The 15355-nt window shown below is 39.8% G+C and overlaps 2 protein-coding genes and 1 long non-coding RNA gene across 4 annotated transcripts in view; 1 reads left to right on the forward strand and 2 right to left on the reverse strand.

Moving 5' to 3' along the window:
- Positions 1 to 405: 405 nt before the first annotated feature.
- Positions 406 to 4288, reverse strand: LOC127371267 (uncharacterized). Its single transcript, XR_007886379.1, has 2 exons — positions 3775 to 4288; positions 406 to 3126 (listed from the first exon to the last, which is right to left on the reverse strand). It is a non-coding gene; the product is annotated as an uncharacterized LOC127371267 (long non-coding RNA).
- Positions 4289 to 10307: 6019 nt separating this feature from the next.
- wu:fb55g09 (coiled-coil domain-containing glutamate-rich protein 1) lies at positions 10308 to 12154 on the reverse strand. Its single transcript, XM_051413982.1, has one exon. It carries the CDS (start codon positions 11680 to 11682, stop codon positions 10996 to 10998), a length of 687 nt encoding a protein of 228 aa, XP_051269942.1. The 5' UTR covers positions 11683 to 12154; the 3' UTR covers positions 10308 to 10995.
- Positions 12155 to 14555: 2401 nt separating this feature from the next.
- Positions 14556 to 15355, forward strand: part of nisch (nischarin) — a 28992-nt gene continuing 28192 nt past the window's right edge. The window contains exon 1 of one of the 2 annotated variants that reach the window (XM_051413944.1): positions 14556 to 14999. In XM_051413944.1, coding sequence (XP_051269904.1) covers positions 14919 to 14999 — 81 coding nt within the window. In that variant the 5' untranslated portion in view covers positions 14556 to 14918. The remainder of the gene's footprint in view (positions 15000 to 15355) is intronic. The other variant, XM_051413943.1, reaches the window with a different exon arrangement.

Below are 15355 nucleotides of genomic sequence, written 5' to 3' on the forward strand. Positions count from 1 at the left end.
TTTTTGTTCATGGAGGGTGAATACAGGAAGGAAAAGAAAGAAGACTTGTGTTGAACGGAGGAGGAGGAGGAGGAGGAGGAAGAGGGTGTTCAGCGTCACTGAGCTGTTTAGTTAACTGGGCAGAGTCTTTGTGTCCCAGCCAGCCAATCGGACGCTGAGGTTTCCTGTTTCACTTCCTTGTGTGTATCTTTGGGGCAAACACACACACACATGCATTACGTGCAATACGTGTCCTACACACACACACCAACGGCTGTGTTGTCTGTTGTCAAACTGATCTGACACACTTTCATCACGGCTGGAAATGAGTACATTATGTACTACAGTGTGTACTATAGCACGGGCTGGAGATAACTTACTTTATAATAAGATTTCAAATGCAAAACATACGATAAACTCAAGAGATGTGATGCAAATGTTACTTAATTTTATTATTTATCATTGACTGCATCCTCCACTACTGACGGCGCGCCTGTCTTAGAGAATGAAAGACTTTCTTTTATGTGATAACTTCATTTTCATGCTGCTAACTCTGCAGACACAAGAAACTTTATCCACATCTCAAACGACACGACTCAAAAGACGTTTTTCTCTCTATCGAATTTACCAATTTTGTGTTTCAGCAGGACTTTCATTATAGCTGTTAACATGAGGTGTTTTTTCTGCTGTTGGCTTTAGATTATTGACCACAACGTAAAGTGTAATTCTTCCCAATATACAGTGTAATCCTAGTACGGTGTAGCAGTATGTACTGATACATAAATGTAGGTACAAGGCAAGATTATTATAGTTAGTTAAACCTAAAATTAAAAAAGGTGTGAAAAAACATTTTAGTTTACTGAAAATAAAACTATTAACTAATTAACTAACAATATTGTCTGCTTAAACAAAACTAATTAAATAAAATATTATTCAGGAAATGTCTTTTAAGTCTTTTTGGTACATTTATTTGTAATACATTATTCTAGACCTCTTAGAATATTACCCCTGACAAATACCCCTCATATTATAATAAAGAAAATTACTACAAACATTTTTGAACAATAAAAACTAAATTAAAACAAACCAGTCTGCTCTGGAAACTGAGGTAAAAACAAAGATACATCCTGCAGATCAGTGTAACCTGGGGTCATCGGGTGTTTCGGGTCTTTAGACATCAGACAACCTCGTCCAGGCGACCCAGTCGGGGGTTGATCAGACCCCAACTTGTGTCCCAGCGGACCGGCCTTCTCGATCCACAGCTACCTGATGGCTTTACTCTGCAGCTTCAGTACCGACTCTAATGACCTTCCTCTTTACCGCCGCAGGGATGCCCAGTAGCGCGAACACACTGTGAACTATTAGAAACAAAATAAAAACGAATTAAAAATATAAAACTATAATAAGTAAAAAGTGTGTGAAGTTAGGGAAGAAGATGAACTGATCTGGGAAGTGAGAAATAATTTAAACTGTTTTTTTTTTTTTAACTAAACGGTACCTCTTCTGTCATTGGGGATCTGTAATGAGTTATAAACCTGCTGTGAGTTATTTCAAAATGACCCTATATACACTAGAAACTACATAGTTCCTTTTGAAGGGTTTTTAGGTAAATGCAAAGGTCCAAGGAAAAGAGTAATGTCAGGAACTATATTAGGTTGTATGTTAGTGTGTAAATAGGCCTACTTACAGAATGTGATACGACATTGTATGTGGATTGAAACTGAGTGCAGGTCGTTGTTGTTGTGGACTACAGGTCACATTATAACTGTCATGAGCAGCAAAGGACACAAACGTTATACAGTCAGTGAAAAAGAGCTACGTGTCATTTCATAACTTTTAAAACTCAGCACGCCTCCTCACAAACCTATAAGGTCACAACCACAGCAAGACCTGCACAAAACATCTCTGTAGTCACTCAGTTCACCAGCAAACGTTGATGGTCGACGCTCATTTGTGACCTTCTGAGCGGCTCTTAAGGATGGAAGTTTAAAAAGTGTAAATTCAAGTTCCTATAGAGTTAGCCCCTCATTCCCTAACCATCTCTTTATTGTCTTTTAGAAACAGGAAGACAATAAGAGAGATAATGAGAGTGAAAAAACAAAATACATGTACAAAAATTGATAGTTTTATATTATAATTATACAAAAGGGGAGAAAAAAAGCCCCGTTAACAACCCTAACAACTTGTTAACATCTGGTACTACATGTATGTACAGATACACACTGGCAGGTAATCAGGATACAACCAAAAGGTAACTGTCAATAGTGACAGCTGAAGAACAACAGGAAAGGAAGAGAGGATGACACGCAGCAAAGGGTCAAAGGTTGGAACCAGGACTCGGTCTCGGTCCACGGGGCTGCAGCTCCACCAGGTGGGCTACCAGGACTCGGTCTCGGTCCACGGCCTGCTCTTGTCTTGTACTTAGTTTCAAGGTAATCCAAAAGTAATGTAAAGTAATTAAGTTACTTAAATATTGTGATACTTGGATGAGGTTACTGATTACAAACCCACCTGTTTACTGGTAGACCATCAGTACAAAGAGATTACACTGTAAGTCTTAACTCTGTAATTTATGTTTTGTGTTTCTTCTGATGTACTGTAAACATACCAGAGTTGTGGACTGAAGTCATGTGACTATGAACGTGATTGTTTTTATACTCAACAAAATAAAAACATGCAATTAAACTTTGATTTCACTTCTGACATCATCCACAAACAGCAGGCCTCCTCTTCCTCATTTCTACTCGCTCTGCTCTCTCAATCCAAACTCATCTCACACAGCCAGTGGAATCTGTGTGTGTGTGTGTGTGTGTGTGTGTGTGTGTGTGTGTGTGTGTGTGTGTGTGTGTGTCTGTGTACCTTGAGGAGATTGTCAGTCCTGTGAAACATTCACCACACCGCTGAGAGAATATTAACTCCCCTCTCTCTCTCTCTCTCTCTCTCCTTGAGTCTGTATCTGTGTGTGTGTGTGTGTGTGTGTGTGTGTGTGTGTGTGTGTGTGTGTGTGTGTGTGTGTGTGTGTGTGTGTGTGTGTGTGTGCAGTACAAGCTGTCAGGTCAGTGGAGCAGCAGGGAACAGATCACACACTCACACTGGTCGGCCTCACAGACTGTAAAAAATGGCCTCTATGTCGAAGTCAGCATGTACCTGGAACACAATCACTCAATGTTTTATTATCTCAGTAACAGTTTCATAATTATTTTATGGTCTCAATCTCTGGTTTTAAGTCGTCTTTTGTACAGCATTTAGTAAATTATGTTAAAATAGACGATAAAACCACATCTGATGATCAAATGTGAATTACGATTCTGTTCTGGTGCCTGTTTCTCGCTTAAAATGGCTTCAGAAACATATTTTAGTGAACCGCTCAGCTGTAATACGAGTCTGTGCCGCCATTGTTTCCTGTTAGGGACGCTCAACTCGCAGTACATGACTTCTGCCCGCCACCATAATTTCTCCCACACACTCGGAAGGCGAGCAGTATTCAGTTGGGTCCTTTAAGTATTAATACATACAGGGTGGTAGAGACAGTGTGCTGCAGACAATACGCACATAATTGTCCTCTGTGAGTTCATTTTAACCAACAACGATCACCTGCTCAGAGACACAGTTAGGTGACAAATCAACCATAGACCCAGTTTCAGTGCGATCATCCTCTAGTCTGAACAACGGCATTAACACACTGGTTTATATTCAATGTGCATCGGTGGTTTTACACAATCTATCTATTTAATCTTAATTTAATTAATCTATTTAAATATTTATATGATAAATTCCTCGTATGTGAAAACTTACCTGGCAATAAACCTGATTCTGTGTTAGAGAGCAATCTTCCTCCGGCTCCACACACAAATACTCCATCATGTACTTACTGTACATAGTTACAGTTGCTAAGCTACGATTGGACAGTTGACCCTTTTTGAACTCGTTATTGGACTTAATGAAGGATCAGTCACTAATGTTTCACTTGTGTTTTACTTCATGGAAACTTTACTTACAAGTTATTGATTCATTAATAAACATTCAGTTAACTATCTTTAACATCTCCACAATCCTTCTTTAACATTAAATACTGTTTCACTTCCAGGTCCAGTCTTTGAGGCCAGAAACTGCTCGTTATAAAACAACAGAGTTTACATGAAGTCCAGCACTGGAGCCTCGCTGCTGCTCTGAGCACCGCCTGTCAATCAGTGTGTTATTCTGCCCTCTGATTGGTCGGCTCGTGTATTCAACAGGGAAGTCTCCGCCCTCCGGAGCAAGACAGCTGTACTTTTCCACTCCAAACTCAGATAGGATCCAACTCCATCCACTCCTCCTCCTCCTCCTCCCTCCCTCCCTACATCACTTCATGCATTCATAACACACACACACACACACACACACACACACACAACCTCCCCAATCCACACACACACACACACACACACACACACACACACACACAGATTTTTGGTGGCGTACAGAACCACAGTGACTGAGGTTCGGTCTCTGATTGGTTCAGAGTTCTGGTAGAAAAACACAAACCAGTACGGCTCCATTTCAGTCTGGGTTTTCACTGCAGATGTCCTGAAACGTGACAATAACTCTCTCATTTATTTTAGTATCACTCACTTCAGTGTCATGTGACCTGTGAGGAAACAGCAGGAAACTTATTAAGAGCTTGAAAATGCCAAAAATAAATAGTTTGTGTGTTGTTGTTGCTGCATTTATTTCTGTTTATTTTGGCATTTTGTTGTTATTGGACTGACGGCAGACAGACAGGATACAGGGAGAGAGAGACAGGAGGGTTGTAGGGACGTCCTGATGTAATGTCTGTAACTCAATAAAGTTGTATTTATTCTATTCTTTTATTATTCATATGAAGCGTGTCTCGTTGCTGCTGTTACGACCGATATGTCTGAAACTACAGCGTCCTCTCGTCGCCTCTTTTGACGTCTGTGACATTAACCAGCAAAACAAACCCCATGGCCTGATGGGAAATGGTTCTCATTAAAGGTCACTAAAACCATAAATATTGAATAAACAATTAGATTTAAAAAATAATGCCCTTTTATTAAACATATGGAGTGATGAAGATTTGTTCCAGGGCTTAAGGTTTACTTATTTATTTATAACTAATGTCTTTATCAGTTGAACGTTAAAAAACTGATTGATTGGCTGCTCTGGCTGTTAATCAATAGTCACAGTTGAATTTCGTCACCATACTTTATGTGCTCGATTTTAATTTGTTGAAAGGCTCAGTAATCTACAGCTCTGCAGTTTATATTCTAAATGAAGTCAAATGTGTCAATATCTGTACTTATAGTAACTTTCATTAAATAAACTTGTTCTGTAAACGGTTTTCCAATAAATAAAGCAACTTCTGATCAACCTATATCAATTTTAGTCTTAAATAACGACTGGTTTAAGCTCCGCCCCTTCTGAGTACATTTATAAATACAGATAATTTAGTTGGCGGAACAGATACAGATCATCAAATAAATTACATTATGTTTTATATACAGTATATTAACAGGGGCGTCATCAATTATGTGTCCATTGACAGTATATAGGTCTCAGCTTTCCATCATTCCCAATTTATTTAAGTCCAACACTGTTTATGGACCCAGTCTGCAGAAACAGTCAAATAAACAAGGTGAAAATAACACATTTATACATAAATACAAAAAATTACATTAACATAAAGTGGTGAAGGGGTGAACATTTAGCTTCACTTTGGATCGTTATTTCACCCCCTTCCCGACATGCTAGCAGGGCATGGTTGGTAACAATGGAAGCGTTAAGTCATCTAGTTTCATATGATACCAGTATCTTCTCTCTAGATAAGGATAATGGGGCGCCAGTGCCACCCAAGAATCCCCTTCCCTTCCTTTCCTTTATTACATTCTTGTGGAAAGCCTTCCCAGAGGACTGGAGGCTGCTGGCTGCAGAGTAATGCACATGGTCACATGTTTCATCCTCACATGGTGATACATTCATCCGTCCACACGCAGGAACCTTTGACCTTATAGTTTATATATCAGTACATTTCTGTTCTAACCCTTCAGCTGCAAAACTATTTGATCATCACCAAGTCAGCTGAGTGCAAAACGTTTCTGTAAAATAGACGAAAGAAAATCCTTAACACTTAAAATATTAAACTTTAAACTCAAACTGTGTGTGTGGGTGTGTCCTATAACCGTTGTTCATACTATGACTCTGTCTCTACTTGTTGCTGGATGGCTGCCCCGTCACCAACAATGCACACGCTTCTCTCTCTCTCTCTGTGTGTGTGTGTGTGTGTGTGTGTGTGTGTGGTTAGTAAATGTCAAAGAGGTCCAAGTAACAAAGTCCAAACTCTTCTTTACTGTAGTTAAGTCATTTTGTCAGGAGTCTGACAACTTTTTACTTCCCCCTTCTGAATTTTAACACAAATATCTGAACTTTTATTTTCCTTACGTCTTCAAAACAGGCTTGTTAACTCAGTTTTAATGCGCCTGAGAGGATTTATCATCACGACCGGAGCATATCATACGTGACAGATGTAACACGATGAAAACTACATAAAAGATGAAACATAACATCAGCTTTCTATCTGCAGTGTCAGTCTGCGTTGAACAGAAACCACCAGTAGAAGTTTTATATACTTTAAGTACATTTCAGAGCTTGTACTTCTTCCCTTTTACTAATCTTTTTTTTTTTTATATATCTACACCTCTACTGGAGTAAAGAACGTCGGTACTTTTGCCACCTCTGGTCCTCACAAGTATAGACAAACAAACGTATTTGTGTGTTCACAGATTAACATTATCGTAGCGTAGCTGGCAAAGGAAGTGTTTGCAGGGTACTGATCTACTTTCTGTAATCTGCCACACACCACCACTTCACTCTGTGTGTGTGTGTGTGTGTGTGTGTGTGTGTGTGTGTGTGTGTGTGTGTGCCAGCTCACCCTCTCTTCCTGTTTGGCAGTGTCAGCTGACCAATCAGAGGCAGCGTTGCGCAACTCTCAGACTCTTAAAGTAGAGTCAGCAGCAGAACAAGTGGAAACAGCAGCTACTGGATAGAAAACAATAGAGACAAGAACAGCTGTGACCTGTCGCAGTGTCCCTGAGCAAAGCACTGAACCCCCAGCAATGATAAGACACAGTGCGAACACACAGTGGGTCAGAGCGTCTGTGTGTGTATGTGTTAATATGGATATCACGTCGAGCCAACTGAGCCTGTCAGCTGATCTGCAGGTCAAAGGTCGGTCTGAGGTGGTTAGACTTGTTGCTGGCATGAAGTCACTTCTTACCACATGTGTTTGCTGTCAGGCTGGTCTTCATTGTGACACCCTGGATTTTTATTAGCATAAGGTTGTAGGGGATTAAATCCAGAACTCAAAGGATCCTGAAAGCGTCAGACTCTTAACTTAAAGGACCCGTGGTGAGACTGCAGACTGTAACCAACTAATAGGAGAAACAGTGGCTAGGAAACTCTTAAAAATCATAAAACTCCCTACATAGTGTTTGGTTTGTCCGTTCTGGGCTACTGAATTATTTGAGAAATGAATTATGTGCTTGCTTGGATAATGTCAGCTGACCAACAGCCAGCTATTTCAGTGTTACATTCAATACATCTACGTGCTAAACAGCTAATAAATACATAGATAGCTGGCCACAAGACGCCCCCCAGTCCCTGTTGTAAGTGGTTCTTCCTTCTAGATCAGCAACGTGTCGAGCTGAAACTAGTTTTTAAGAGCCAGTTCTTTAGCTATCAAAATGCAAAAGAACTGGTTTGAGATTTCAATCTTCGTTGCACAAAGAGGGTAATTGTCTGGGAAAGGTTAATTATTTGAAACACAATGAAATCTGCAGAAAATCCTGAGTAATGTCCAAAGATTTAAGAGTAAAGTGTGTTTTGGTTCAACCTGCAGGAAGTTTGTGGATGATTATACACTATAAATATATGTGAATGTCACTGGTCTGCAGTTTGAACTCTCTCTAAAACTATAGAGACTCTCTTGTTTAAAATAGGCCGTACTTTCTTTCCAGTTTATGATTTTGATTCATCTGTAGTTTAATCTGTCTCATAGTGCCTCGAATTATTTGTTTAACATCTTTATTATTCCAGTTTGTATTGTGCTCACAGGATGTATAATCCTAACTAACACATTGCACAGAGATTTGGAGGTATCAGGAGCCCATAACTCAGTTTTGCCCCGGGGCCGCCAGACTGGTTATTCCTAGTCTTTCTTTTAAATCTTAAAAAGCTTTTCTCACTTCATAATTGAGTTGGATACTATTGTAGGACTGTAAATCCTCTTACATCAGTGTAAATCTGCCTGATTTAGAGGCTGAAAACTGAACTAAAACCTGCTCTAGTGTATAATAATAATAATTCTCCACTACAAAGACAAACACAGTCGCCATTAAAGTAAATATTTAGTGAAAGTTGAGTTTTTAAACATTTATTTTACCATATAAGAAATGATATGGTAAATATTAATATATGTGTAATTCAAGTAAAAACAAAAGACAACTAGACATATAATATATATATAATCATGATGTCCTGGTAGTTGTAATAATAAATGAGGCAGTAGTTATATGCAGTCATAATAGATTTAAAAATGGCTAAACTAGTCCTGCTAAAGGGTTACTGTGGTTCAGCTAACTCTAAATCACATTATCTGAATGTATTACAGTGTGAATTAATTTATAATGTTGATTATGAGAATTAAAATTAAGTTTATTTTCTTATTCTAGAACTAGATAAATATTTAGTTTGTATATGCCGGCTTCTCCCGTCACATTCTCTAATGTCTAAAGGCAGAGTAAAGTATTTGCATTCGCCTTTACTGTCTATCCCACTGACATTTTTGTGGAGTAATAACAGACTAAAAGGTCATAAAGTTAAGGCATTATAACATTTCTCTCATTATTCAGTTTTCCAGCCCAGAACTTTAAACACTTTTGTCTCGTTTTCACTGTTTCTGTAGTCGCTGCTTTCTCACTGTGAAGTCCAGAACAATAGATCAAAGTGAGGAACATCTGTAACCTGCCTGTTCCTCACACTTTGACCTGCTACCATTATTAGTTTATGACACACAAACACAAAGAGGCTTACACCTTCCTGCCTGTCCTAAGTGGGTGTGACCAGCCCACTTCACTTTATGTAATCCACTTCAGCGGCTCTGTGTGCAGGAACACAGTGTTTCCCCCGCCCTCTTGCTTTAATGTCTGTTTAACTTTATGAATGAAAACATAAAGCTAATGAAACATAAAGCTTAACACTAGTTCAAAACAGCGTAACAGTAAGTATTTAGCAGGGGGACACGTGTACGAAAGACTTGATGGCTGGTGCCAAAGTGGAGAAGATAAATTCCTGCACACTAAAGTCTAACTTGCAGTACAAACATTTATTTGCAACGTTTCGGTATCAAACCTTCATAAAGGTCTGTATTGATTTCAAAAGAGAGACAGTGTGCAGGAATTTATCTCTTCTTCTTTTGGATACTCATCCCACTCCTACGCACCTGCCTCACGAAATAGACGTGCAGAATACTTGTGTCTATTTCAGGCACCAAAGTCAGAATGCTGTCTACATCAGTGACAGTTATTATTATCAATATATTTTAGATTTATTATAGATTCATGTAAGTGTATAATTCATAAGATCTGGTTCTTTTTGGTGTACATCCTTTCAGCCAGTGGGGGCCGATATATGGACGAGCTGACCAGATGATGTAACATGCTAAGAATACGGTTTTTAAAAAGAGCTGTAAAAAGGAACGAGTGGAGGTTTGTGCATGCATTAGTTCATGTACTGTTTATATAATGAGTAATAGTTAAATCTGTCATTCAACAGCAGCAATCTTTGTTGATATAATGATTTGGGGGTCGGTCGGGGCCACCCTGGAAATAAGTATTCTTATAATGTGCCAATTTTATTAATTTCATTTTGTTTGTGTTCTTTTTAGAGTTTTTATTGTTTTTGTCTTTGCATGTCCTCGTTTATGTTGGATTAAACCTCTTTTGTTATGTTCTATAAATATCTGGATTTGTAAATATTAATTGTTAATGTAAATAGAATAAAAATAGAATAAAATCATTGTTACATATTGATTTATCTATAGTGCATCGCAAAAAAAGTGTTTAAAAGTTTATTCCTGCATTTGAATAGTTAATGTTATATGTCTCGAATATGTTTTTCCTCTGTTCTCGCTGCTCCTCTCACATATTGTCACATATTTTAACTGTTCTTCATCCACCACTCTGATGACTCAGTGACACACTGGCACTGATGACGCTTCATGAAAAAACTCACCCACACTCACGTTTATCCACAAAGAAAATCAATCAGCCGACTTTACACCAATCAGATATTTATTTGTGTTTTATTTTCTCCTTTTTATTCTGTAACAGTAAAGGTGGTTTTTTTTGTTAATGACAGTCTGCATCAGCCAATCATCTGCAGCCTAATCTAGGCAGCTCGATGACGATTGGCTGTTTGGGCTCACTCCCACCACCCTGCCCATTTCCCTTTGTGTGCAACAACAACAACAACAGAAAGGCAGCACTTTACAGCACCCGGACACACTGTACATGACCAAACATTAACTGTAAAAAAAACATCCGTCTTAATAATGTCATTTAATCTTGCATTCGGTGAAAGTTTTCTTTTTCTTAAACCTAGAAAAATACCAACAGGGTGAAATAATTTCACTTATTCTCAGTACAGTTCTTATTGTTTTCTGAACATTAATGTTATCTAATGATATCTTGAAAAAAGACAAAGTAAGGCAGATCGATGCGGATTGAGTATTAAGAAAATGACACTTGATTTAAAAAGTATTTTTAAAAAGTTGATAACTGCTGGAAACTGGTGACATCATCTCACCCTGCGAGCATATTCTTGACACTTTAAATGACTTGACAAGAGGGAGTTTTTTAAAATTTAGCTGTGAACATGAAGCATAACAAACCTGACTCAGTTCAGTCTGAAGGTTTGAGTTTCACACTGCTGAGGACAAAATGGCTCCCTGAAAGTTTCCCTTCAGGACGTCAGGATGTCACAGAACTCAACAAAGTCCCTCTGCATGAAATTCTGACTCTGAATCAGGTCGTCTTCAGAGGGGAAATACTGCATGCTGTCCTCCTGCAGACGCAGACTGTCCCCCTGCAGACGCAGACTGTCCTCGTGCAGTACCAGGATCTGCCCTGGCGGTGTCGTTGAGCTGTGTGGGTTGGGACTGTCCAAGAGGGCTCCTCTGGCATTCTCCAGGACGCCCAGGTATGAGTCCATGTCTGTGAGCTCCATGTCGCTGTCGGAGCTGCTGCCACTGTCGCTCCCCACTGAGTCGGAGCGCATGTGCAGCATCTGATACTTCTCATGCATTAAAAACTGGTTTGTGTTCTTGGGGGCACGCATCCCCCTCGCTCTGTTTCCTTTGACGTTAACGGGCCGGAGGGACATCACCGGCCTCTGGAGGTGTAGGGGATGATGGTAATGAGGATGATGACGTTGAGGGTGGTGATTTCGCCCTCTTGGCCACCCTCCCCCTCCTGTCCTTCGCCCCTGCATGCGCCCCCTGCAGCTCTTGGACCAGCCGTGCTTCCTGCGGCTGGAAGGGTCCCTCTGCGGAGCCCCCTTTCCATCCTGCTGCTGCTGCTGCTGCTGCTGTTGCTGCTGCTGCTGCTGCTGCTGCTGGCAGCTCCTCCTGCACATCATCTCTGAGAGCATTTTTCTTGTCTTTCTTGCAGTCGCCTCCCTTCCTCCACGCTGCTCTCCTTCACATCCTCCTCCCTGCTCAGTGACCCACACAACAACAAAGAGAGGCTGGCTTCTGTTTTTCTGGCTCAGATCACAAATGACCCCTCTCTCTCTCTGAGTCTACCTTTTCACTATTCTTTCACTTTTTTTCTTAACCTCTGGCTTTGGCTGATGCATAGCCTGCTCTTCCTCCCCTTGCAGCAGCAGCTTGCCTGCTCGGCTGTCTCCCTGTCACGCCCTCCTCTGTCTCTCTAATCTCTCTTCTTGACCTCTCTGAAAGTCAAATAAGCTTTTAACAGCTCTGATCAGTGTACTAAAGTGAGCTATTGAGGGGTTTTGAGCGTCTTCTAGCTGATTTAAAGCAGTTATTTCTCAGTTATAGGCCAGCAACTATAGTGTACTCAGCTCAGAACAGCTCTGACTGTGGCTCTGCCCTCCCCTCAGAGCCTGGATAAAGAGCTGGAACGATCCATTCAGGGGTTTAACAGAAGGAGGGGATCAGGGCTCGCAGGTTTGTCGTCTGACTATTAATAACATTGTAATACGACAGATTACTATACATTATGACTCCTTCATATGTGAAGAGATATTTAAACATATATTTGGGCCTGTAAGTGCCTCAGATTGTGTGTTGTGGTTGTGATTAGCAGAAAGGTGCCCTCCCTACAGCAGGATGGTTCACTCCGCCTCGGTTTTAGCAGCTGAAATCGGATCCACAGCTGCTGCTGTTACTGCCCGCCCCCTCTGACAACAGACAGCAACAACAACCAGCAGCACTGGGGCAGGAGGCCTGTAGTAGTTACTGTAATACCACTGACAGTTGTTAGTTATTGTGTCATGCACGTACAAGTACTCAGCCCTCGACACTAAAAATACTGTCGCAGCAGAATCATTTCATCAGTTCCTTATATAAAACATTGCAAACTAAGAACTTTGTTTTCTGTTTTCAGGTCTATAAATTTAATCTGCTCCCTTAATGAAAACTCAACACAAGCTTTTAGCTACCAACTGCTACCAACGTGGCTCCAGGGATTGTAATGTCGCTCCGTCCAACACTTTGGTCCAGATTTAAATATCTAAACAAATATTTGATGGATTAAGTAGAAAGATGTTGTACAGAGATTAATGATCCAGAGACAATCCGTCCGACTGACTCTGGCGATCCACTGACTTGTCATCTAGTGCCACCACGAGTTTGATCTTAGTGAAATATCTCGACAACTAATGGATGAGTTGGCATGAAATGAAATCCTCTCAGCTTGAACTGTAATAGCTTTGTGAGCCCTTGACTTTGCATTTAGCGCCATCATCAGATCAAAATCTGTATTTGGTTCTTTGGCTTGTGGCCAAATACCTACAAAACTAATGAGATTCCCATCAGCCTCAGTTGTACTTTAAATGTTTGCGTGTTAATACTCTAAGCTAAGATGGTGAACATGGTCAACAACATGGTCAACATCCCACCTGCTAACATTTATCCAGCCTCAAAGAGCTGCTTGGCTCGTCCAACCCGAAGTAATTAGGATATTCAACTAAACAGTACAGCCCTTTAATCAATATAAAGATAATTTGTCTTTAATGTTACCTTAATTACGTTAAAAAAGCATTAAACTAGCGCTGCTTCCTGCAGCTACTATCTGCACATAGTTATCATCAGCTCAACACAACACAGACCACAATACATCAACAGTATATATAATATGACATAATGTGCCTGTATGCAGCTACACTAGTGACCCCATGTGGCTGAGCTGTGTATTACACAGAGCAGGGGGGGTCAATGTTTACTGTAATCCATCCAGCAAAATTGTTGGATGGATTACAGGCGACTGTCTATACTTAGATCTTTAACACTAATGTGCTGTGGTATAAGGATGTTAAGTTTGCACCGAGCAGTAAACACATCCAGGACATTGTGAGTTCAGAGAGCTGAGTGTATTATAATAGAGTCCTGATATAACCTGAAGAACAAAGAGATAAAACTGTGAAGGATGATCACATCAGCTGTTAACAACGCCGGTGACACAGTAATAATTACTCCGACAAACAAACAGATCATCACCATCTGTCCACAGAATACAGTTCATTTGTGTTGCCTTTGTAAGGATTCACAAATCCTCTTTTATGTTCTTTATTGATCGAACATTCAGGAACATAACGTACAGTAAACATGACAAAAGTTAAGTTAAGGTTAAACTAATTATAAGATATAATAGACGGTATGTAGGGATATATATATTATAATAATAATACATATTTATGTGGGAAGTATTTGCCCTTAAAGAGAATAAGATTGAATATACATTTTATTTTTCTTATCTTTATTCTTTGTCTTGCTGCTTTTGTTGTTTTTATCATACACCCTTCCTTTTATTCTGAATTGTGTAAATAGTGCAGCACTTTTAATGTCCTAAAGTGTGTTTTTACTGTATCTATGTTGTTTGCTGTAAAACAAATATTATTTTATCTTGTGCGACAATAAATATGTGAACTGAACTGAAAGTTATACATACTGTATATGCACAGACAGATGAAATCACAAACACCTTTCCCAAAATAAGTTTCTATATTATTTCAGAACTAAATATTTTCCAAATTAAAAGCTACAAGAGTAAAATTCATGAATAATTTAATGACACTACTGCCTAAAATATGCCTTTTTCCTCACATCTTCATTAAAAATATGTATAATTAAGTATATATATTACATAAAGACAACAATATGTAAATCCTGTACCTATATCTACCACTGTTAATAATAAATAATCATTATAAACACTTAAAATATGAGACATATTTCTATTATCGGACAGAGCTCGTTGTATAACGGTCGTTCCTGTCTTTTTACTTTCTATTTCAGTTTAATTTTGACTTTTATCGTCCGAGCAGTCTATGGACCGGGTGTGACTGCTCGTACGATGTACCTGCGACCGATAAACTTAAACATAAATAGAGTTTTTTTTTTGTTTTAAAGTGTGAAAATAAACCGTCAGGAAACTAAAGTGTGTAAATAAAGTTGTGTCGTTTTTTTTTAAAGCAGTCAGCACCATAACAAACATGGCGGCGGGAGGCGGCTAACTGACGAGAAGAAGCGAAAAAAAAAAAAACACCCTACAGCCGTTTTAATTAAGATCTGTTTGGTATTTTATTATTTTTTTTAATTTTACTTAATAACAGATAGTGTCTCCTCGGCCCCGGAGCAGGAGATGGAGCCCGCCCCGTTCCCAGAGGAGGTGTCGGAGAGGACAGTGTCGGTTGTCGGCTCGGAGCTGGTGGAGAACTACACGGTGAGCTCCTTTTAGCTTCCTGTTAGCTCGTAGCTGCCCTCAGCCCTCAGCCCTGACAGCGGGTTAATGTCGGAGACATCACTCTATCAGCGGAGACATACGCTGTTCAGTTAATATACAGGTTTATTTTTACATACATGTTTTGTGTTTTACCGCCTGAGGCTCGGTTAAAGACACCGGACAGAACCGACAGGCTAACCGCTCACTGCCACTGAGTGTTTCCTCTAACAGCTACAGACCCGATGTTTCTCTGTCAGGGGTCAAACTTTAACTCCACATGGTTGTTACTAAGCTGTGCACTGTTGGGTCTGACAGACAGTAAAGCCACTGTGGTGCCTGGAGAGGTGGGTACAGCA

The sequence above is a fragment of the Dicentrarchus labrax genome, unplaced genomic scaffold, assembly GCF_905237075.1.
Source record: "Dicentrarchus labrax unplaced genomic scaffold, dlabrax2021, whole genome shotgun sequence".
Taxonomy (NCBI): Eukaryota; Metazoa; Chordata; class Actinopteri; family Moronidae; genus Dicentrarchus; species Dicentrarchus labrax.

What these genes read in the sequence shown, in the direction of transcription:
- wu:fb55g09 (XM_051413982.1), bottom strand. Translation starts at nt 11,682, where the DNA reads ATGCTCTCAGAGATGATGTGCAGGAGGAGCTGCCAGCAGCAGCAGCAG.